The sequence below is a fragment of the Oncorhynchus mykiss genome, chromosome 6 (genome assembly GCF_057628025.1).
Source record: "Oncorhynchus mykiss isolate SJ-2025 chromosome 6, ASM5762802v1, whole genome shotgun sequence".
Lineage (NCBI taxonomy): Eukaryota > Metazoa > Chordata > Actinopteri > Salmoniformes > Salmonidae > Oncorhynchus > Oncorhynchus mykiss.
This window is the reverse complement of record NC_143027.1, coordinates 60,591,499-60,617,036: the sequence shown is the minus strand read 5'-3', so window position 1 is coordinate 60,617,036 and position 25,538 is coordinate 60,591,499. Positions and strand designations below refer to the sequence as shown.

The window sequence follows — 25,538 nt, the reverse complement described above, 5'->3', positions numbered from 1 at the left end:
TAGAGTAATTGAGTGTGTGTGTGTGCGCATGTATGTGTACAGTAGTTCCATAAGAACACAGATCCCTAACGGAGGAGGAAACTCACCATCAAAACATTGAAAGATGATAGGTGTTAACAGGTCTTGGTATTCTTTGACTTGGGCGTTGTTCCCCCTGAAGACTCCTGGAAATCAAATACAGACAATAAAATGGCAAAAAAGTGTCAGATATTCAACTTCTATGTAACCCAATACTCAAATCAAATCAAATGTTATTTCACACGCGCCAAATATAACAGGTGTACACCTTACAGTGAAATGCTTACTTACAAGCCCTTAACAAAAAATGCAGTTTAGAAAGTATTTAAAGTAAAAAAGAAATAAAATGAAAATGAAAAAATGAAAAAAAAAAAAATCACGTTATTATATTAACATCACATACCATCAATCATCATGAAGATGAAAAATATGGGAAACTCGCATTCAATGCCATCAAAAAGCTGAAAGAGAAGAGAACATTTGATTTTCATAAAAGTGTCTTTGAAGAAATGAAAAAGCCATAACACAGAGGTCACTAGTTTCCTAACCTGAAAGAGAAATACACACGCACTGTGTGCATTCATCCCTGCACATGGTGCATTCATCTCTACACATGGTGCATTCATCTCTACACATGGTGCATTCATCTCTAAATCTATCGCTGTGTGTCAGTGGATGCATATGGATTACAATAAAAATGCTCAGACACCAACAATCATTTTCGTCAGCTTTTATAATGAATGCAGCAAGTAGCAAGTGATGGCCTGTCCCAAAACACACACTTAAAACACCTGTTGACTGGTGAGTTTGTTTTCCAATTGTAACAGTTTAACAGAGGCAAAAACACTTACTTCTGAGATGCTATCGGAGTCTCAGCCAACCAGAAATGACATTACATAGCTTTAGACGTCTCCCCTCACCACCCACCCCTCTGCCCATAAATCATCTGGGGTTGAAAAGATACGTTTGTAAAGCAAAACAGCAATTGATTCATTTCAATAATTCCAAAGAGAAATTTCAACAGTAACTGTGAGGATGTAATAAGTCTTCAGTCCTTTTGTTGTTGTTGGTATTAATCATTTGTCAGATGGTGTCCTTGGTTCTATTTTCGTGTAGCATTCACAAACCAAAGGCAGCATAAATAATGTAAACTTAGTGGATCAATTACTGGAGGACACACTAAAAGAACACTGAATGAAACAGACCCAAGGATATATCTGCATTACCGAACAACCCTTCTTCAAATTGACTAGCTCTCAGACAGTCACCTAAGTGCTCTTTTTGGGACCAAAGCAGCACCTCACTTTCATGATATGCCTGGCTTCCCTGCCTTCTGAGAGAGGAGCACAACATCTCCCAACCCTCCTGAAACGTAATTAAGACTTTGTTATCGCCGTCTCCCATCTCTGCAGACAATCTCCATGGCAATAGGAGATAAGAGAGAGACTACAACATAATGAAATAAAGGCTGTTAATTGGAGCGGTCACACATCATTTTCCGGCCTGTAGTTTGGCTGTTATAGCAGAGATGACAGGGACTGCTTCAGCCATCAGTCCATCAAATCAAAAGAATCTAACATATGATTCCCACAACCATCTCTATTCTCCATCTGTATTCTTGTATTCTGTTATCAGTTTTACCAAAGCTATGTTGCAAACCATACTGTGAGTTGTTCGTCATTGCTCAAGGGTTAGGCTGACACAGCTGGGTTATGCTAGTGTGTGAGTGTGTGTGTGTGTGTGTGTGTGTGTGTGTGTTTACTTGCGTCTGTGCCAGTAGAGATAAGGTACAAAATGGTGGAGATATTTAATAAAATGCTACAGGGGTGGAGAGACCAATCACTGAGGCCTACTTGGGCAGTAAACACCAGCTATCCCAGGAGCTTTCTGCCTCAGCTATTCCACAGACTGTAAAACTCTATATTGTTCGACAGGATGCCCTCCTTCACTTGTAATAGGTAACATTGCAGGATTTCAAAATTCTTAACAAGTTATGTGTTTTCAAATTGAATAAACCTGCAATCAATGCCTTCCCACCTGAAACAGCATATTGCAGAAAAAAGAATATGATGTACAACTTCCATTGTGATCCAATACACTCACATGTGACTTCGAGCTTTTTGAGTGGGCAGCAAGAAGAGGTTGTGCATGTGCAAAGAACCACACAATCCTAGAATGTTATGTAATGGTCTACTGCATTACTTACCGTAATGGATGAGATTTCAAAATGATTTATCACGAGGCATTTTATAGTGTAATATCCAGCTTCCAATTAAGAAATGGGTTGACCGGGACCTGTTGATTGCACCTACTCTACATCCTATAATGAAACTTTAAAGTTTAGTGGCTCAGATTATTCCCATATTACCTCCCTTTGTGTTTCCCCCTGTTGAATCCAAGCTCATTCATTCTGGGAGGTCAGTGCTGCGGCTAATGCAATGATTTGCTCAGTGTTAAGTAGATGCCCTGCTCCAAATTCACACTCTGCAGGCACAGCAGCTAATCCTGAAGTTAATATGCCTTCAGTTGGGATTTATCAACGGCAGAGCAGACACAATTGTGTGGCTTCTGTCGTAGGAAAACAAAAAAAACTGGGTAAACCCTTTACACTCGTATTCGCATACGGGTTGACAATGGTAGATTTGGGCACTGATAAGCGTCTAAATTGGAATGCTGTGGTAGCCTAGTGGTTAGAGCGTCGAGCCAGTAACCGAAAGGTTGCTGGAATCGAATCCCTGAGCTGACAAGGTAAAAATCTGTTGTTCTGCCCCCGAGCAAGGCTTTCGGTTACTGACCTAATGCTCTACCACAGCCACTGTGTTCCAAGGCAGTTATTTGACTGTACGTTTGTTTATGTGTAACTCTGTGTTGTTTTTGTCGCACTGCTTTGCTTTATCTTGGCCATGTCGCAGTTGTAAATTAGAACTTGTTCTCAACTGGCCTACCTGGTTAAATAAAGGTGAAATAAAAATATATATACATTAAAAAAAACACTGTTACCCGGGCGCCGAAGACATGGATGTCGATTATGGCAGTCCCCCGCACCGCTCTGATTCAGAGGGGTTGGGTTAAATGCGGAAGACACATTTCAGTTGAACGCATTCTGAGTAGGAATCCCCCTTTCCCTTAGAGTAACATGCTCTAAATTACGTCGGAGCTCAGTGTCTTCACAGCGCAGAATGGGTTTTGACTGACAGCAGTTCTGAACTTGAGCACTGAACACAAGAAGTTGCCTCATCGCTCCTGCTAAATTGGGCTATTTTGGCAAACGGTGTTGTCCGAGTGAGGGAAATTCTGTAAATTAAGAGGACTTTACAGATGAGACGTTGAGGATTATAAGAAATACCGCTTTGATGTCAAGACAGGCAATCCAAAACACCTCCGAGTCCACTTCACATTTCCATCTCATAAAACTCATGTAATATGTAGTGTCAACATTTACAATCACCGTGTTTGATGTGCAGTTAGAAGATGACGTGGTGTTATATCCTGGGTTGTCCTGAACAGAATGATCCTGTTTGTTGTTTTGTGAAGAAACTTTGCCCGCGGACCACGTATCTGAACGCATCCCGCGTCTCCATTCAATGCACACCAAAATGACCATCTGCTTCTCTGAATTCCCTAGTATTTGTAGTGAAAGCCTAAGACTGTAAGATCATATTTTATAATTTAGCTTTGGCAGTAGAACAAGCTTTCAAATGATGCCAACCTGACCCAGATTGCGATGTATAATGGATCGTAATTGTGTAAAGGCGGGTGGGGATGCAGGTCTGTGCTCCAAAGAAAACAACTAACAAGTGTGATTGTTCTAGCTCCTTAACGGCACAGCTGGGAGAGATCAAAATAGCACCTTATAGTTGAAGACTCTTCTTTGAGTCATAAAAGTGCATTGAAATTACTTAGCAACTGTGTACACTTTGGAGAGGTGTGTCCCCACTTGGAAACACGCTAGACCTCTCACTCAAACCCTTGTCAAATTTTCAAAAGAATCTTCATGTTACTGAATGTATCCAAAGTATTTTCAGATTTGTTATGAACAAATGCAGCGAAAAGTACAGTAAATATAAAATGAACATAAAACTGAACTGTTGTGTCCTCACCTTTAGTCTAATCATTTCCCCATAATTTCCTGTTCCCGTCTAATTTCTGTCATTGTTACAGTGGGGCAAAAAAAAAACTTATTTTCCACCATAATTTGCAAATAAATTCATTAAAAATCCTACAATGTGATTATCTGGATTTTTTTTCTCATTTTGTCTGTCATAGTTGAAGTGTACCTATGATGAAAATTACAGGCCTCTCTCATCTTTTTAAGTGGGAGAACTTGCACAATTGGTGGCTGACTAAATACTTTTTTGCCCCACTGCATGCATATGCTTTCCATATTTCTTATGTAAGAAACATTTCAATTTAGCCCTATCCATAATAGGCCAATTCCCACGAGTGTAAGGGGTTTTAAGAGCTGAAATGGAAAAAGTCAAGTCACTGTAGTGCATGTTAGTCATCACAATCAGTCTGTAGGGTTGGCTTTTAAACTAAACCACATACCTTCATCTCAGCCGGTTTGTAGTGTCTCCTGTTCTTGTCCTCATTGGCGGTCCTGTAGCCGTCACGCAGGAAGCGCTTGAAGCCATACTTCCCCTTTAGCTTGCGCACCACCTTGTCCAGGGTCTGACTGTAGAGGGCGTCGTCATCCACAGCGAATGCAGGGTAGCTGATGCAGGGCAGGAGGGCAGCGTCCGTATTCTGTATTGGGGTTCAAAGGGGGTTTCAAAATGTGTAACATTTAAACAGATGCCAGCTTTTGATAATTTCCTAAGTAAACCCTTCACCCCCATGTGCCAGCTGTCTCCAGGCAGTTAGTAAAGGGTTAAGAGACTAAGGGACCCACTCTCTCTCTCTCTCTCTGCTAATGGCCACTTTTCAACATTAAAGAGGCTGACATTTAATAACATATTAGTCAGAGACTCATATATAATTAAGATGCTCAATGTTTTACTTGCATAAGCCTTGTACTGTACTCCCTTCATCCCTTCACCTCCTTCCTGCGCAGCCTCTCTCTCACTCCATCCCCACCTCTCTCACTCCATCCCCACCTCTCTCACTCCATCCCCACCTTTCTCTCACTCCATCCCCACCTCTCTCTCACTCTATCCCCACCTCTCTCTCACTCCATCCCCACCTCTCTCTCACTCCATCCCCACCTCTCTCTCACTCCATCCCCACCTCTCTCTCACTCCATCCCCACTTCTCTCTCCCATTAGCCCACGTTGTAGCTCCAATGCATTTCTTCCATTTCCCCTAATTAAACCAATTCATTTACAGGAGCACTTTTCTGTCTAGTTGCTCTTACTACCGGAGAAAAATGATTATTCCTCTCTTTACTGGTGAACTGGGAGATTGGACTGGTCACTGAGCCAATACATCATAATGGCACAGAGTGGTATTTAGAAATGAGTGGTTTAATTATATTTACTCACGTGGGACCTGGATTCTCTGGGTAGGAGGGAGGACAGTGTCTGTCTGTTCCTGTTGTGGGCATCCAGGTCCACGAAGATGACAGACCAAGAGCAACCCTGCAGAACAACAGAGATGACAAGAGTCATGTTCACTGGTGGTTGTTAGGTTGATGTGGGTCAGACGAGGTCTGACACTGTTTCGTTGTGGATGAAAATTGTAGCGCTTCCGTATTGTCACTATGCAAGATTCAACGTAGCCTGCATGCTACCATGTTTGGACATAATGCATTTGGCAAACCTGTTCGAACACCGACTTTCACAGGCAAGCAGAACTCAAAACATCTAGGACATATTTATATTTATTTCCTTTTCGAGCAACCATTTGTTTCCGTCCGTGCCTTTGAACAGTGCCACTAGTGAGCCATGCGACTGCAGGGCATGGATGGCAGCTACTGGCTGTTCCCAGCATGTACTGATATGGGCCTGTCGCACTGCAGCTGTCACCACCACTTCCACTAGCTCTCTGAAAAGAAGCCTTAATATGCAGGAAACAACATCAAATGTCACAACCATGAACACAAGCATTTCGCTACACTTTAACATCTGCTAAATATGTGTGTGACCAACACCATTTGATATGATTTGATTTTGACAGTCGCTCACGCACGGACACACGTACAGACGGGAGCGCGCACACACACACACCACCACACACCACATTCTCTACATGGTAGAAGACCTGTTTGTTTATGTTACTGTGAATTCAGCTCGGAGGATGAACTGGCCACTAACCATTTAAATGAAAGCCACACACTCAGAGCCTCCAACATCTCACCTGCCGCCTCTGCAGAGCAAAACCAGCTTTGAAAGCAGCAACATTATAACCTTATTCTTACAAAAGACCCAATATTGCACAACCATTTGATATTTTTGGGTACAAAGCTAAAAAAGCATTGTGTTTTTCTATGCTTTGAGCACAGTGTGGGGGCACTCCAACCATGAAGGGCCATCCAATCACCTCGATACCACATCATGTTGTTAGACTGCAAACTCTTTACCTACGGTATGATTACCTACCCACAAGCCCCTCTGTTGAGATGAGGGCCTGAGTGCTTTTTCTGGGTTAGTTGACTGTGCCATTTTTGGATTAACACACCTCACAAATGTATGCTACAAATGTTCCTGGACACGTTTCTTCACCAACACCTCAACCATGTTCACATTAAAGTAAAGAAAAAACATACTAAGCTGCTTCTGCACAATGCATTATGTATGCTGCTTTCAAACAAGCCAACCTAAGCTTTTAGCCATCAGAGTGACTCTCATCAGGCCTGCTTTAGTGATTTAGTGTACATACTGCAGGGTTTGGTGGAATGGGATGTAAATGATTGTGACAGCACAGAACGTGGTCTCCACTGTGACCTACGCTTCTTAGGACCATACCTTTATTGACAGCACTCCACATTTTGCTGTGAAACAGGCAGTCACTTTAGAAGTTGACAACCCACACATAAAAGTTGGGTAAAATTAGTGATTGGCTCCCGCTCGACCATTGTGCTCTGGCTAGTCATTGATTGGCTGTTGCCTCTAAGGAACACAGTAGGGGAGAGTCACTGATCATGGCTTATTCTCAGTTGAACATCTAAAGGAAGTCAAAGGGGCACTGAGAGCAGGCCATCATTAATAACCTATGTGATGACTCATAGCCACTCCATCCCCAACGTGGGCCACACAGCAGCCCACACACCAGCCACTTCTATACTACTGCCTAATGACAGGAACCAAACCCAGTGGGGCACAGAGTTTAATCTAAAACTCTGATCATCAATGAGTCAATTTAACATCGTTGGCTGTGGATTAATTAGATGAAGGGGGCGGCTAAGGAGAAGAGCACATCATTAAATCACTGATAATAGTAGCAAAAGAGACTATAGCAATCATAAGGTGACTTCAGAAAGTATTCACACCCCTTGTTACAAAGCGGAATTAAAATGGATTTAATACAAAAATTTGGCAACAATCTACATTATGAAAAATAAAACAATATATATTGATTAGATACAGATGAAGTCGGAAGTTTACATACACCTTAGCCAAATACATTTAAACTCAGTTTTTCACAATTCCTGACATTTAATCCTAGTAAAAGATCCCAGCTTTAGGTCAGTTGGGATCACCACCTTATTTTCAGAATATGAAATTTCACAATAATAGTAGAGAGAATGATTTATTTCAGCTTTTATTTCTTTCATCACATTCCCAGTGGGTCAGAAGTTTACATACACTCAATTAGTATTTGGTAGCATTGCCTTGAAATTGTTTAACTTGGGTCAAACGTTTTGGGTAGCCTTCCACACCCTTCCCACAATAAGTTGGGTGAATTTTGTCCCATTCTTCCTGACAGAGCTGGTGTAACTGAGTCAGGTTTGTAGGCCTCCATGCTCACACACGCTTTTCAGTTCTGCCAACAAATTTTATATAGGATTGAGGTCAGAGCTTTGTGATGGCCATTCCAATACCTTGACTTTGTTGTCCTTAAGCCATCTTGCCACAACTTTGGAAGTATGCTTGGGGTCATTGTCCATTTGCAAGACCCATTTGCGACCAAGCTTTCACTTCCTGACTGATGTCTTCAGATGTTGCTTCAATATATCCACATAATTTCTCTTCCTCATGATGTCATCTATTTTGTGAAGTGCACCAGTCCCTCCTGCAGGAAAGCACCCCAACAACATGATGCTGCCACCCCCGTCCTTCACGGTTGGGATGGTATTCTTCGGCTTGCAAGCCTCCCCCTTTTCCCTCCAAACATAACAATGGTCATTATGGCCAAACAGTTCTATTTTTGTTTCATCAGACCAGAGGACCTTTCTCCAAAAAGTATTATCTTTGTCCCCATGTGCAGTTGCAAACCGTAGTCTGGCTTTTTTTTATGGCGGTTTTGGAGCAGTGGCTTCTTCCTTGCTGAGCGGCATTTCAAGTTAAGTCAATATAGGACTCGTTTTACTGTGGATATAGATACTTTTGTACCTGTTTCCTACAGCATCTTCACAAGATCCTTTGCTGTTGTTCTGGGATTGATTTGCACTTTTCACACAAAGGTACGTTCATCTCTAGAAGACAGAACGCGTCTCCTTCCTGAGCGGTATGACGGCTTCGTGGTCCCATGGTGTTTGTACTTGTGTACTATTGTTTGTACAGATGAACGTGGTACCTTCAGGCATTTGTAAATTGCTCCCAAGGATGAACCAGACTTGTGGAGGTCTGACTGAGTTCTTGGCTGATTTATTTTGATTATCCCATAATGTCAAGCAAAGGGGCACTGAGTTTAAAGGTAGGCCTTGAAATACAGCCACAGGTACACCTCCAATTGACTCAAATTATGTCAATTAGCCTTTCAGAAGCTTCTAAAGCCATGACATCATTTTCTGGAATTTTCCAAGCTGTTTAAAAGGCACAGTGAACTTAGTGTATGTCAACTTCTAACCCACTGGAATTGTGATACAGTGAATTATAAGTGAAAACATCTGTCTGTAAACAATTGTTGGAAAAATTACTTGTGTCATGCACAAAGTAGATGTTCTACCGACTTGCCAAAACTATAGTTTGTTAACAAGAAATTTGTGGAGTGGTTGAAAAATGAGTTTTAATGACTCCAACATAAGTGTATGTGAACTTCCGACTTCAACTGTAAGTACTCAACCCCCTGAGTCAATACATGTTGGAATCTCCTTTGGTAGCGATTACAGAGGGAGTCTTTCTGAGTAAATCTCTAAGAGCTTTCCACACCTCGATTGGGCAACATTTTCCCATTATACTTTTCAAAGATTCTTCAAGCTCTTTGAAATTGGTTATTGATCATAAACAACCATTTTCAGGTATTTTCAAGCAGATTTAAGTCAAAACTGTAACTCGGCCACTCAGAAACATTCACTGTCTTAATGGTAAGGTACTCCAGTGTAGATTTGGCCCAGTGTTTTAGGTTATTGTCCTGCTGAAAGGTGAATTCATCTCCCAGTGTCTGGTGGAAAGCAGACTGAACCAGGTTTTCCTTTAGGATTTTGCCTGTGCTAAGCTTTTTTATTTGCCTGTTTCTTTCTTTTTTATCCGGGGAAAAAAACTATCCTGAACGATTACAAGCATACCTGTAACATAGTAATGTGTTGTATTGGATTTGCCCCAAACATAACACTTTGTATTCAGGACAAATGGTTAATTGCTTTACAACATTTTTGCAGTATTACTTTAGCACCTTGTTGCAAACAGGATACGTGTTTTGGAATATTTTTTTTATTCTGTACTGGCGTCCTTATTTTCACTCTGTCAATTAGGTTAGAATTGTGGACTAACTACAATATTGTTGATCCATCTTCAGTTCTCTCCTATCACAGCCATTACACTGTAATTGTTTAAAAGTCACCATTGGCATGGTGAAATCCTTGAGCGGTTTCTTCCTCTCTGGCAACTGAGTTAGGGAGGACACCTTTATCTTTGTAGTGACTGGTGTTGGGGATTAATCAGAATAGCTGGGTAACATAGATAAGATGTTTTATTTTCATTATATGCTTGTGAGTTACTTCTCATTTAGAATGTATCTTGTTGTACTATAGTGGTGGCCATTTGCAGTTATCCTTTCTCTGTCCTGGGGTCAGTTACTTGAGCCGCAGAGAGGGGAGAGGTCAAGCTTGTCTTCATATGTAAACATATCTTTTAAACCATGTGATCTTGTTGTACTATAGTGGTGGCCATTTGCAGTTACCCTTTCTCTGTCCTGGGGTCAGTTACTTGGGCCGCAGAGAGGGGAGAGGTCAAGCTTGTCTTCATATGTAAACATATCTTTTAAACCATGTGAAGGGATGATTGAGGGGGAACCAATTATCTCTTGGCTCCACAATGTCTGTGTGCCAGTCACTGTGTCTCTGTGATCTTGTCCAGGAGGGGTGTATTTGATATATGCCTGTTGATGAGGTTTTGTTTTATGGTCCTGAGTGGTACCAAGAGCGAGATAAGAACATAGTTTAGGAGACAAAGCTGAACGATAATTTATAGCCAATGCTGTCTGGCTATGTGTGTCTTTGCTATAAAGGATCTCAGTTGCAATGTGTAAGCACTCTCAGAGAATTAATTTATAGACACTGAATTGATCTGAGAGTCACAGGGTTGTGATGGAGCTCAAAATAATTAAAGATGGACTTTATGATAACTCTGACTTGTGTGGTGGTTTGGTTTCATGATTTGGTAAATACAGGAAATTTTCACTAAACTGGGTATGTCGACACACCATCCAAAGTGTAATTAATAATGCAACCATACTCAAAGGGATATTTAATGTCTGCTTTCTCAATAAGTGCCCTTTGTAAAGCCTCCCTGGTCATTGTGGTTGAATCTGTGTTTGAAATTCACGGCTCAACTCAGGGACCTTACAGATAATGTGATATGTGTGGGGTACAGAGATGAGGTACAGGTAATCATTCAAAAATCATGTTACACACAATTATTACATTTTTCAACTTACATTTTTAGTCTTGAACCCATGTAAGCATGCCATAACAAAGGGGTTAAATACTTATATACACCAGACATTTCAGCTTTTAATTTTTAAATAATTTGCACAAAAATGTAAAAACATCATTCCACTTTGACATTATGGGGTATTGTGTGTAGGCCAGAGACACACCAAATATAAATTTAATCACTTTTCAAATCAGGTTGCAACACAGCAAACATTTTGAAAAAAGTCAAGGGGTGTGAATACTTTCTGAAGGCACTGTATATCACTATGGGTAAGGTTTTCTCCCTTCCTGGTAGGTTTACACGGGACACGATGAAGTTGATGTGCTTTATTTGATTGAAATGCTTTGTGCTGTGTGAACGAACGAACAAAACGGAACAGAAAGAAATCCTTTTCTAAATAAACAAGAATGCTAAGTTTCTCAGTTTTCCAATCCATTAGCCCATATAACGGATGTTCACATTCCTGTCTTTACTTCCTCTAGACTCCAAAACAAATTAATCCTACAAATGGCTGATCCAGAAGGAGCAAGGAAATCAAGGAAATGGGAACACCAGTAATCCATCAAAGCCATTAGTGCATCTAGCTAGTCAGCACTGAGTACAACACAAGCCCACTCAATAAAACCCCCGAGTGAATGGTTCCCTTTCCACACGCAGAACATTTCCATCACCGTCTTCAGGCGATTTCAATATTTCTCTGAGAACTGTTGTGCTATGATCATCTATAAGATCTTGAAGATGGATGGTGATGTAATGGGACTCCCGATTTGAAGTATAAATCAGTTACACACCATCTATAATGCAATCTTAACGCATCAGACGCTGTTACACCAGAGGTGAATACCCAGTTCGGTCATTCAAATCCTAAACTCTTATCTTCAGAGTAAGCGAGGACAATGTCTGGGACTCTAGACAGAACGTGGATGAAGTTGGAGAATGAATCAAAAATACCTGATTCCCAAACAGGTTGAATCCATTGATAGCCTCGAGAGCAGCTTTGGCCAGCCCCACAGAACTGCAAAAGAAAGAACATGTTTTAGAAACCCAATATAAACCTGAAAGCACTGTCTATGGTATTTATAATTGAAATACCATAGGCTACACATTTTCTGTTCTGTTCCATAGCTCCAGGTCACATGCACGCAAACATGCATATGTTACTTTATAAAACGGGGTTTGGGTACACTTTTTATGAACCCCTTATGTATAAGGCACATGACACCCAACACTAACATCCCTTGACCTGTAATGAGCCTTACATTTATACTGTAAACAAGTATACATTTGAATGCTTTTATAACGTAGTTACAAACAGGTGACTCATATATATAATTGTTGCTGGGAGGGGGGCTGAAATCATTGTGCAGTTGAAGTTGCAGAGAAAATAGCAGTCAATTTCTCTGTCATTTTGTTTTCCTTTCCCTCTTAACAGTGCTCTATAAAATGAAGAAGAAGACGTGGCAAGGATAGTTGCACGATATGCAGACATATAAAAAAGGTGTTCAATCCCACAAACAGAGCCCAAATTGATACAAAAATGTAGAAAATAAGAGAACATAGTTGAAACCAGCTCTCCGAAAGACAACTTCAGCTCCCTCTCTGACAAAATCATCAGCAATGATCACAATCGAGCAACATGAGGCATTTTGAAAAATCTATAGATTTTTTTGGGCTGAACCTGCCTGGACATATGCATAAGAGATGTCAACAGTTCTGAGTGAGTGTGGCGCCTTAGTCGAAAGTAAAAAAAAAAAAAAGAATGTGCACACCGTGCTGAAGTTTCAGGGAGCAGGGTGGCATTGGCTGATAATATTAACAAGTTACAGACTATAAAGCACAACACAGTATATTGTAATACTATTTTCACAAACGGGAGAAACATACATTCAGTAACATAACATTCTATGTTGTAATTAATCCAGATTGATATTGACAGCTTCTGTCGACACATCCCAATGAGTCAGTCAGGATTAACTATAGAGTGGACTTAAATTGGAAATATAATGCAGCTGAACAAAGCAAAATATTACTACAGAATTACTATAATTTGGTTGCGCTATCTTCTACTTGGTAAGAGACTGCCACGGGGTAATCCAAGTGCTCGATAGGACTAAAGCGTAGACATTTTTGCACAAACTCAATACCGTCTAGGCTTGATGACATTAACATTGTTTTATAATGACTTCCATTTTCCTTTCAGCTGAGCTTGAATGTCATGATTTAAAACTCTAGATGAAGGCATTTATCACAGCTTTCTGTGACACACACAGGCACTACGTCTCCATCGGCAATCTGGTACACCGAGTTAATGGAACAGTTTTTTTCCCCCATTGTAAATGCGCCTGAAACTCGGTGAATGACTCCGCATTGAGATAATGAACTCAGAAAGTTACTGCATGTAAAGTTGTGATTCTGCCCCCGCAATTGTTTTGCCTATTAATGTGTATTATGGAAACTGAACTAGAAAGCAGTCATTCTGAATTTGACTAACGAACTAGGTTGCCAATTGATTGTCTGTATAGAATGCAACGTCTATAGTTTATCTATAGAAAATGGTGGTAAGTTGCAACCAATTTTCATGCATTCTTTAGGAGAAAACAATGTTTTCCAGAGATAAGGGACAGAGGAAACAGAATCATTATTGAGGTCTTAAGAGAGGGAGAGGCAGATCTACTGCTCGAATGATAGGCCATCGACATGCACGGTCTCCCCTTAGCCTTGACTACCCTAAAAACTCTGATGGAAATATACTCTCTTTGTTTTTGTGGAGAGGTGAACACATTATGTGTGTGGAGACTGTGTATTCATATCTTTATAAATCAATGTATTCACTAGAGGAGGAAAAACAGACCTGGAGTGCAATTCAGTGCTTCCATTGTTGTACTTGCTCCCTCTCTCCCACATGCCAAAGTCAGGCACTCTGTATGCCCTCTCTACACAGAATACCAGATTCTGGATGAACGATACCTGCAGGGGTAGAAAACACATGTCACATGAATCTCTAGCGAAATCTTTCAATCTCAACATAGACCGCTTTCTCCCTAGAATTACAGTGCATTTGGAAAGTATTCAAGGCTCTGGAGTTTTTCCATTTTGTTACGTAACAGCCTTATTCGAAAATGGATTCAATTGTTTTTTTCCTCATCAATACCCCATAATGACAAAGCAAATAAAAATTTTATTTTTTGCAAAAGTATTAAAAAAAATAAAAAACAGAAATATCACATTTACATAAGTATTCAGACCCTTTACTCAGTACTTTGTTGAAACACCTTTGGCAGAGATTACAGCCTCAAGTCTTCTTGGGGATTACGCTACAAGCTTGGTACACCTTGTATTTGGGAAGTTTCTCATTCTTCTCTGCAGACCCTCTCAAGCTCTGTCAGGTTGGATGGGGAGCGTTGCTGCACAGGTATTTTCAGGTCTCTCCAGAAATGTTTGATTGGGTTCAAGTCCGGCTCTGGCTGGGCCAATCAAGGACATTCAGAGACTTGTCCCGAAGCCACTACTGCATTGTCTTGGCTGTGTGCTTAGGGTCGTTGTCTTGTTGGAAGGTGAACCTTCGACCCAGTCTGAGGTCTTGAGCACTCTGGAGAAGGTTTTCATGAAGGATCTCTCTGTACTTTGCTCCATTCATCTTTCTCTCGATACTGACTAGTCTCCCAGTCCCTGACGCTGAAAAACATCCCCACAGCATGATGCTTCCACCACCATGCGTCTCCATAGGTATGGTGCCAGGTTTCCTCCAGACGTGGCGCTTGACATTCAGGTCAAATAGTTCAATCTTGGTTTCATCCGACCAGAGACTCTTGTTCCTCATGGTCTGAGAGTCTTTAGGTGTCTTTTGGCAAACTCCAAGCGGGCTGTCACGTGCCTTTTACTGAAGAGTGGCTTCTGTCTGGCCACTCTACCATAAACGCCCGATTGGTGGTACTGCAGAGATGGTTTTTTTTCACCTTTATTTAACAGGTAGGCTAGTTGAGAACAAATTCTCATTTGCAACTGCGACCTGGCCAAGATAAAGCATAGCAATTCGACACATGCAACAACACAGAGTTACACATGGAATAAACAAAACATAGTCAATAATACAGTAGAACAAAATAAAACAAAAAGTATATTTCCATGAGTGCAAATGAGGTAAGATAAGGGAGTTAAGGCAATACATAGGTCATGGTAGCGAAGTAATTACAATATAGCAATTAAAACACTGCAGAAGATGAATGTGAAGGTAGAGATACTGGGGTGCAAAGGAGCAAGATAAATAAATAAATACAGTATGGGGATAAGGTAGGTAGATAGCCCATCTGTAAACAGCCCATCTATGTACAGGTGCAGTGATCTGTGAGCTGCTCTGACAGCTGGTGCTTAAAGCTAGTGCTTAAAGATAGTGAGGGAGATATGAGTCTCCAGCTTCAGAGATTTTGCAGTTTGTTCCAGTCATTGGCAGCAGAGAACTGGATGGAAAGACGACCAAAGGAGGAATTAACTTTGGGGGTGACCAGTGAGATATACCTGCTGGAGCGCGTGCTACGAGTGGGTGCTGCTATGGTGACCAGTGAGCTGAGATAAGGTGGGGCTTTACCTAGCAGAGACTTGTAGATAACCTGTAGCCAGTGGGTTTGGCGACGAGTATGAAGCGAGGGCCAACCAACAAGAGCGTACAGGTCGCAATGGTGGGTAGTGTATAGGGCTTTGGTGACAAAACAGATGGAACTGTGATAGACTGCATCCAGTTCGTTGAGTAGAGTGTTGGAGGCTACTTTATAGATGGCATCACCGAAGTCGAGGATCGATAGGATGATCAGTTTTACGAGGGCATGTTTGGCAGCATGAGTGAAGGATGCTTTGTTGAGATATAGGAAGCCAATTCTAGATTTAATTTTGGATGTGAGATGCTTAATGTGAGTCTGTCACAGTCTAACCAGACACCTAGGTATTTGTAGTTGTCCACATATTCTAAGTCAGAGCCGTCCAGAGTAGTGATGCTGGACGGGCGAGCAGGTGCGGGCAGTGATCGGTTGAATAGCATGCATTTAGTTTAACTTGCGTTTAAGAGCAATTGGAGGCCACGGAAGGAGAGTTGTATGGCATTGAAGCTCGTCTGGAGGTTAGTTAACACAGTGTCCAAAAAGGGGTCAGAAGTATACAGAATGGTGTCGTCTGCGTAGAGGTGTATCAGAGAATCACCAGCAGCAAGAGCAACATTATTGAGGTATACAGAGAAGAGAGTCGGCCTGAGGATTGAATCCTGTGGCACCCCCAGAGACAGCCAGAGGTCCGGACAACAGGCCCTCCGATTTGACACAGTGAACTCTGTCTGAGAAGTAGTTGGTAAACCAGGCGAGGCAATCATTTGAGAAACCAAGGCTGTCGAGTCTGCCGATAAGAATGTGGTGATTGACAGAGTTGAAAGCCTTGGCAATGTCGATGAAAATGGCTGCAAAGTAATGTCTCTTATAGATGGCGGTTATGATGTCGTTTAGGACCTTGAGCGTGCCTGAGGTGCACCCATGACCAGCTCTGAAACCAGTATGCATAGCGGAGAAGGTACGGTGGGATTCTAAATGGTCGGAAATCTGTTTGTTAACTTGGCTTTCGAAGACCTTAGAAAGACAGGGTAGGATAGGTCTGTAGCAGTTTGGGTCTAGAGTGTCTCCCCCTTTGAAGAGGGGGATGACCGTGGCAGATTTCCAATATTTGGGAATCTCAGACGATATGAAAAAGAGGTTGAACAGGCTAGTAATAGGGGTTGCAACAATTTCGGCAGATAATTTTAGAAAGAGAGGGTCCATATTGTCTAGCCCGGCTGATTTGTAGGGGTCCAGATTTTGCAGCTCTTTCAGAACATCAGCTCTCTGGATTTGGGTAAAGGAAAAATGGTGGGGGCTTTGGCGAGTTGCTGTGGAGAGTGCCATGCAGTTGACCGGGGTAGGGTTAGCCAGGTGGGTGGAAAGCATGGCCAGCCGTAGAGAAATGCTTATCGAAATTCTCAATTATAGTGGATTTATCAGTGGTGTCAGTGTTTCCTAGCCTCAGAGCAGTGGGCAGCTGGGAGGAGGTGCTCTTATTCTCCATGGACTTTACAGTGTCCCAGAACTTTTTTCAGTTAGTACTAGAGAATGCAGATTTCTGTTTGAAAAAGCTAGCCTTAGCTTTCCTAACTGCCTGTGTATATTTGTTCCTGACTTCCCTGAAAAGTTGCATATCACGGGGGCTGTTCGATGCAAACCAGAACGCCACAGGATGTTTTTGTGCTGGTCAAGGGCAGACAGGTCTGGAGTGAACCAAGGACAATATTTAGTTCTACATTTTTTGAATGGGGCATGCTTATTTAAGATGGTGAGGAAGGCACTTTTAAAGAATAGCCAGGCATCATCTACTGACGGGATGAGGTCAATGTCATTCCAGGATACCCTGGCCAGGTCGATTAGAACGGCCTGCTCGCAGAAGTGTTTTAGTCAGCATTTGACAGTGATGAGGGGTGGTCGTTTGGTCGCAGACCCATTACGGATGCAAGCAATGAGGCAGTGATCACTGAGATCTTGATTGAAAACAGCAGAGGTGTATTTGGAGGGCGAGTTAGTTAGGATGACATCTATGAGGGTGCCCGTGTTAACGGATTTGGAGTTGTACCTGTGAGGTTAATTGATAGTTTGTGTGAGATTGAGAGCATCAAGCTTGGAATCCTCTGGCAGATTATGTCGGTATTCCAGTCGTAGAGGATCGGTGGGGTTCCGTGCCCCGTACCGGCAGTGGAAGGAGTCCGGATATTGTAGCCCAGGAGTGAGCCGGGAGATGGGTCTAGCATGTGCTAGCTTCAGGCTAGTTGGTGCTAGCTCCGGGACGGAAACATTAGCCAGGAGTAGTCAACCCGGGTTGCGGTTAGCTAGCTGTGATGACCCAGATGAAAAGGTTCTGAGTTTGTGGTAGGAATTCGGGGATATGGAGAGAAAAATAGGTCTGGTATGCTCTGGTTTGAAACGCGTTGTACGAACTGGCGAGAGCTTTTCGAGCTAAAGGTTAGCTGATGACTGCTAGCAGTGTTTAGCTGACTGATAGCTGTTAGCTAGCTAGCTTCAGTTGAGGTATTCCATTTCAGAGGGAAATAGAAATAGTTTAGGGGAAAAAAACAGATCCACACTACATTGGGTGAGGCGGGTTGCAGGAGAGTATTTTGAAGTTGAGGATTAGGACAAATATGAACGCTAAGAAAAATATATATATACACATGGGACGGGACAAGACAAAGACGTCTGACTGCTACACCATCTTGGATATACAGTGGGGCAAAAAAGTATTTAGTCAGCCACCAATTGTGCAAGTTCTCCCACTTAAAAAGATGAGGCCTGTAATTTTAATCATAGGTACACTTCAACTATGACAGACAAAAATGAGAAAAAAAATATCCAGAAAATCACATTGTAGGATTTTGAATGAATTTATTTGCAAATTATGGTGGAAAATATGTATTTGGTCACCTACAAACAAGCAAGATTTCTGGCTCTCACAGACCTGTAACTTCTTCTTTAAGAGGCTCCTCTGTCCTCCACTCGTTACCTGTATTAATGGCACCTGTTTGAACTTGTTATCAGTATAAAAGACGCCTGTCCACAACCTCAAACAGTCACACTCCTAACTCCACTATGGCCAAGACCAAAGAGCTGTCAAAGGACACCAGAAACAAAATTGTAGACCTGCACCAGGCTGGGAAGACTGAATCTGCGATAGGTAAGCAGCTTGGTTTGAAGAAATCAACTGTGGGAGCAATTATTAGGAAATGGAAGACATACAAGACCCCTGATAATCTCCCTCGATCTGGGGCTCCACGCAAGATCTCACCCCGTGGGGTCAAAATGATCACAATAACGGTGAGCAAAAATCCCAGAACCACGCAAGGGGACCTAGTGAATGACCTGCAGAGAGCTGGGACCAAAGTAACAAAGCCTACCATCAGTAACACACTACGCCGCCAGGGACTCAAATCCTGCACTGCCAGACGTGTCCCCCTACTTAAGCCAGTACATTTCCAGGCCCGTCTGAAGTTTGCTAGAGTGCATTTGGATGATCCAGAAGAAGATTGGGAGAATGTCATATGGTCAGATGAAACCAAAATATAACTTTTTGGTAAAAACTCAACTCGTCGTGTTTGGAGGACAAAGAATGATGAGTTACATCCAAAGAACACCATACCTACTGTGAAGCATAGGGGTGGAAACATCATGCTTTGGGGCTGTTTTTCTGCAAAGGGACCAGGACGACTGATCTGTGTAAAGGAAAGAATGAATGGGGCCATGTATCGTGAGATTTTGAGTGAAAACCTCCTTCCATCAGCAAGGGCATTGAAGATGAAACGTGGCTCAGTCTTTCACAATTGGTGGCTGACTAAATTATTTTTTGCCCCACTGTAATGTTTGTTCTCCCATCTCCACATAGGAACTCTGGAGCTCTGTCAGAGTGACCACCGGGTTCTTCGTCACATCCCTAACTAAGGCCCTTCTCCCTCGATTGGTCGGGCGGCCAACTCTAAGAAGAGTCTTAGTGGTTCCAAACTTCTTCCATTTAAGAATGATCGAGGCCAGGTTCTTGGGGACCTTCAATGCTGCAGAGATTTTTTGGTACCCTTCCCCAAACCTGCGCGTCGACACATTCCGCTCCGAGCTCTCTGGACAATTCCTTCCACCTCATGGCTTGATTTTTGCTCTGACATGCACTATCAACTGTGGCACCCTATATTGTTAGGTGTGTGCCTTTCCAAATCAAATCAATTGAATTTTCCACAGGTGGTCTCAATCAAGTTGCAGAAACATCTCAAGGGTGATCAATGGAAATAGGATGCACCTGAGCTCAATTTTGAGTCTCATATTTCTGTTGTTTATTTTTAATTAATTTACAAACATAAAAAAAAACAGTTTTCGCTTTGTCATTATGGGGTATTGTTGGTAGACTGATGAGAGAAAAAAATATTTCATAAATTTTTTGAATAATGATGTAACGTAACAAAATGTGGAAAAAGTCAAGGGGTCTGAAAACTTTCCGAATGCACTGTATACTGTACTGTGTCATCATATTGTCAAAAGAAGGGGTCACATAAATGTGAATACATTCTTCAGAAGTTAAATGGAATAAACTATTCTCCAGTAACTCCCATTTCATGCAAATATTCAGTAGAAAAAACACACAAACATTTTGCCATTGATGTCATTAACATTTGTGTGCTGCAAATTAAAAGACAAACATCACCCAGTCACATGGGTAGTCAAAATCATGTCCTTAATTTCATCTTGATCAAGGAATGACTCTCCTCTATGCAGCAGAATGAGACTACAGGAGAGAAGGACACTCAGAAAATATTTAAATGATGACGTCGAGGCCATGAAGAAATGTTTTTAAAGTACCAGGGGAGATGTGACTGACAACAGTTTTAATTTAAAGTGAGGGAAACAGAGAGGCCATAAAGCGTACAAAAATGGGAAGGCAAGGAGGGAAGACAGGGAACGAAATAGAGCCACTGAAATAGGAACATTGTGAGTTATTTTACTTGGGGATTGAGTAGAATGATTATTGTAAGGCTCTTTCTGGCTTCTTTTTTTTAATTTATTTTTTATTTTAACAATACAACAACATACACTTAGAAAAGACAACATACAGACACATACAAACATCAACGACATCACACCTGCTCAGGCCCACCTGTTCTCACCCCTATCTCCAGTGCCTTCCCTACTCTCCACCACATGTCCTCAAACTGTCCCATTTTGTTCCTCTCCGTCACCCATGCTCTTTCAATATTTAGATAATGAAGCACATGATTTTTCCATTTCTCTTAACAATGGAAGATCTTTCTGGTATCTTGATAGTATCTTAATGAATGTTACGGTCACAAATGGACGCATACACAAAACACACACACACAAACATACAAAGCATCTACCTGTATTAATACTGCAATGAAGATTCAATTGAATTGAAATTCCAGTCAGGAAAATATACTGAACGACTGCTAAGAACCAAAATCGGACAAATTAGATTATTTTGTTATCATTTAAATAAGGTGCAGAAATAACACACATTAAGAGTCCTATTTCCTGCTTATTTGTTCTGATGTAGATTAATAAAAGGATGCATGCTCGTTGATTTCATGTTCATGCTCTCTACTTGTATTATGCAGCTCAATAAGCACTGTTTAAACGTGCAAATTGGGTCTGCTTTGCAAATAGGGCTGGCCCCATTGAAGCTACACAGGCAATTGGTTTGCCTTTGGGAGAAAATAAACACAACTTTTATAATGTGAGGGTGTCCTTTGCTGCAAACAAAGTGCATGTTCACTGTAATTGCATCACGGCATACTGTTCAAGAACAACTCTATTTTTGAAGACAAGTCTGGATAAACAAAAGCTTTTTCTGAAGGCAATAATTTCACCCCTGTGCCCAAAAGTAAAGCTCCCAGTGAGCAGACAAGTGAATTAAGAGATGGAATTAATGAATTTCAAATCTCCCAAAGGGCTATAAAAAGCAGGAGAATTAACAGCACTACTGCTGCAGCCACTTTAAAGTACCACTATAACAAATTAGTTACTATTACTTTAGCTGTATGCTTCACCATGCCTCCACTCAATCACTTGCTCACTAATGAAAAAGGGTGCCGAATAAGTTAGTGTATGTTGAGAGGCAGGTGTAATGAATTTGCCATCTGTTATATAGTCATCAAATCATCACATTTAAATTGTTGCGTTTCTAAAGACGCATGCACCTTTAACAACTGCTGCCTCTACTATTACGATTGACTGCATCAGGGACTTTGGCACACATGAGCTTTCTTTGTTTGCTTTGTTTATAGTCTTGTCTATGTGTTTCTTTCGGCTCACTGCTGACACAGGGTTTCCCCTTGGGGATCAATAAAGTATTATCAACCTGTCTAATCACTATGAAGAAGCCATGTTGTGTAAGAGTCGTGCTGAGCGAGAGGTCATGTGACGAGGCCAGTAGGCCGTACCTCATCCGTGTTGTAGATGATCTGGAGGCCGGAGCAGATCATCTCCACCAAATAGAGCAGGAACAGGGACAAGGCATCAATCTGACAGAGGGAGACAGGGAGGTGGTATTTAAAAACGTAAAACCCGGAATCCGTTCGGACATCATTCGTTATCTACAGTATAGGGTTTTTGCCCTACGCAGCATCAACGCTGCCAATGTTTGTGAGAGGGTGTACCTGTAGGTGATGGTAGTCATTGTAGGACAGAATCTCATCTCCTGTGTCTACATTGAATATTGAGTGCAGGCACTTGGAGGGGCTGGGGTCCTGTTTGAATTGTTCCACCTGGAAATAGAGGGAATGTGAAGAAAGAGAGCGAAAGAAAGAGAAGAGAGAGAGAGAAAGGGCAAATAAAAGAGTAGTCAGTCCATAAAAGATGCATCTTACTCACTGGGCAATCTTTCCATTATTTATCCTATCCTCACAAAAGGCAAGTGAGGTGGCAACCAGGACTGGGATGGAGACATCACTAGGATATTACTAGGACACACACTAGAATTTTCCTCAAATGACTGGCTTTGAAGACATGAGCAAACCACTCATAAAGATTGGCACAGGTATGCATTAATGTATCTGTAAATATTTCAAACAGATATGCCATTTATTTTATCAAGGTGCATTAAGCAATTCATGTAAAAGACGTACACATATGACATTCCTCCTCAAACCATCCCAGGTCAGATTTGAGTGATTCACATCGAGTAACACAGTCTGGATGAGTTTGCTTCACACAGCACGTGAGCGGATAATTTTGTGCCAACATTTGGTACTGACCGAACCATTCACCCCCTTCCGGCACACTTACTTTTTTCACCTCTGTAGGCTAGTTGTCAGGTCAACAGGGGCATACCCCAGTCCCAGATTTACACTGTTCTGTTCTGCTGAGCTTGTCAACCCACTGGATAACTAATTGGTTGGGGAAATGGCTGAAACTGTAATGTAGTCCATAAGACGAACAAAGCAGTCAGCTGTTGCGTTCCAAAATACCCTAACATTTGTTATTGAAAGTGCATTTTCACAACGGTGCAGTTTATGAATCTTGTCAAATGTCACTGTGTGTCAGTGTGTGTGTGATCTTAGCATTAAATAAATGGTTCCGGAGTCAAATATGTCAGAACACATTCGAGAAGCATGCGTTGTGTGGCTAATCCGTTAAGACTGTGTTTAGTTTCCTTAGTACATTGTGGTAAACTTTGATGCCCTCTCTTTAATGTATTTTATGGCTCTGTAGTTCTTTTTATATGATAACATTTGCTTCCTGGTCCCTCTATATTTTGGGTTCATTAAAAATGGCATGTTCTCTGTGAATGCAAGAGACAGATGTTAATGAGCGCTGCACTGTGTAATTAACTGAAGAAACGGTGCATTATAATTAAGACACAGAAAAGCTTTCCCATAAATTAGGTCGTCAAGGTCATGAGTAAATGAAACAAAACAATTTCAAAGGCAACAGACCAGAACATTAGAAAAAAACACAGGGACTGAAGAAGTGTTCGATTGTACTAAAGCTGTAATTATGCGTTCATAGAGGCCTATAAACAATATAAATGCTGCTATTTTGACTGAGCGGTCTGCTCAAATACTTTACACAAAAAAGTGTTCTGCTGAGGCAAAAACCATTTGGAAACCTCTATGTTATTCCATCCACATAAAGATAAAACCAATCCAAGCGTGAGATAGTAAACCGCTGAAGCGCGAGAACAGAGAAGATCAGTAAAAGGACAGAGATCTTTAACTTTGCCCCCCATTATTGACAGTTTCTGTGTTTGTTAAAAATCGATATTCATTACTGGATAATGGCATTTGTTTAGATAACTAAGAATGAACTACAGTGTTTCCTGTGGTCCTATGGTCTGACGTTTCATTTGTGGACTCACCTTGTCAGACTGGCGCATGTAACAGTAGAGGATACCCCTCATGCACTTGATGGCTGAGTGCTCCAGCTCATGGGTGCGTCCCATGTCATCATCGATGCGTCTGCGCGTCAGGGTTGATCGTCGCCATAATGAGATAGAGAAAAACGGCCCAATGAGCAGAAGAGCACGTTAAATCAACCTAAACTATCCTACTTCACTGCACAAAATTACCAGAGTCTAGTTATACTGCCTGTGCCTACAATAATGGTACATATTAAATTCGACAACTTATTGTATTTGTACACAGTTATAGACAGGTTTTAAATCCTATTAGGACATTAACAACAGTTGTTATTCATTTGTCTTCCAAAAGCATAACACAAGCAAGGACATGCTGCATTCCAATTGATCACCCATCAAATACATATTTGAAAATCACCCAAATGCTTCCAGTATACTATTGACATAAACAATGGCCTCTACATAACATTCAGAAAGTATTCAGACCCCTTTCTCCACATTTTTATCCACATGTTACGTTACAGCCTTAATCTAAAATGGATGAAATAAAACATTTTCCTCATCAATCTACACACAATACCCCATAATTGGTCAATTCAATTGATTAGACAGGCACACACCCGTCTATATAAAAGGTCCCACAGTTGACAGTGTATGTCAGAGCAAAAACCAAGCCAGGAGGTCACAGGAATTGTCTGAAGAACTTCAAGAAAGGATTGTGTCGAGGCACAGATCTGGGGAAGGGTACCAAAACATTTCTGCAGCATTGAAAGGCCCCGAGAACACAGTGGCCTCCATCATTCTTAAATGTTAGAAGTTTGGAACCACCAAGACTGTTCATAGAGCTGGCCGCCCGGCCAAACTGACCGATCGGGGAGAAGGGCCTTGGTCAGGGATGTGACCAAGAACCCGATGGTCACTCTGACAGTGCTCCAGAGTTCCTCTGTGGAAATGGGAGAAACTTCCAGAAAAACAACCATATCTGCAGTACTCCACCAATCAGGCCTTTATGGTAGAGTGGCCAGACGGAAGCCACTCCTCAGTAAAAAGGCACATGACAGCCCACTTAGAGTTTGCCAAAAGGCACCCAAAGGACTGAGAAATAAGATTAGCTGGTCTGATTGAACTGGTGGTGGTGGCAGCATCATGCTGTGGGATGTTTTTCAGCTGCAGGGACTGGGAGACTAGTCAGGACCAAGGGTAAGATGAACGGAGCAAAGTACAGAGAGATCCTTGATGACAACCTGCTCCAGAGTGCTCAGGACCTCAGACTGGGGCGAAGTTTCACCTTCCAACAGGACAACGACCCTAAGCACAAGACAACGCAGGAATGGCTTCGGGACAAGTCTCTGAATGTCCTTGAGAAGCCCAGCCAAAGCTCGGATTGAACCCGATCTAACGTCTCTGGAGAGACCTGAAAATAGCTGTGCAGCGACGCTCCCCAACCAATCGGACAGAGCTTGAGAGGATCTGCAGAGAAGAATGGGAGAAACTCCTCAAATACAGATGTACCAAGCGTTATACCCAAGAAGACTCAAGGCTTTAATCAATGTCAAAGGTACAAAGTAAAAGGTCTGAATACTTTCAGTTCTTATTTTTACATTAATTTGCATTATGGGGTATTGTGTGTACTGT

At 41.7% G+C, this 25,538-nt stretch overlaps 1 protein-coding gene across 4 annotated transcripts in view; it reads right to left on the bottom strand.

Annotated features, from left to right (window-relative positions):
- LOC110526270 (phosphorylase b kinase regulatory subunit beta) overlaps positions 1-25,538 on the bottom strand; it is an 81,124-nt gene that overhangs the window by 39,253 nt on the left and 16,333 nt on the right. For all 4 annotated transcript variants that reach the window (XM_090238439.1, XM_036980624.2, XM_036980623.2 and 1 more), the window contains 9 exons: positions 23,904-24,003; positions 22,204-22,311; positions 21,988-22,068; positions 13,843-13,958; positions 11,943-12,006; positions 5,499-5,594; positions 4,567-4,764; positions 422-479; positions 87-164 (listed from right to left, as the gene is read on the bottom strand). In XM_090238439.1, coding sequence (XP_090094565.1) covers positions 87-164; positions 422-479; positions 4,567-4,764; positions 5,499-5,594; positions 11,943-12,006; positions 13,843-13,958; positions 21,988-22,068; positions 22,204-22,311; positions 23,904-24,003 — 899 coding nt within the window. The remainder of the gene's footprint in view (positions 1-86; positions 165-421; positions 480-4,566; positions 4,765-5,498; positions 5,595-11,942; positions 12,007-13,842; positions 13,959-21,987; positions 22,069-22,203; positions 22,312-23,903; positions 24,004-25,538) is intronic.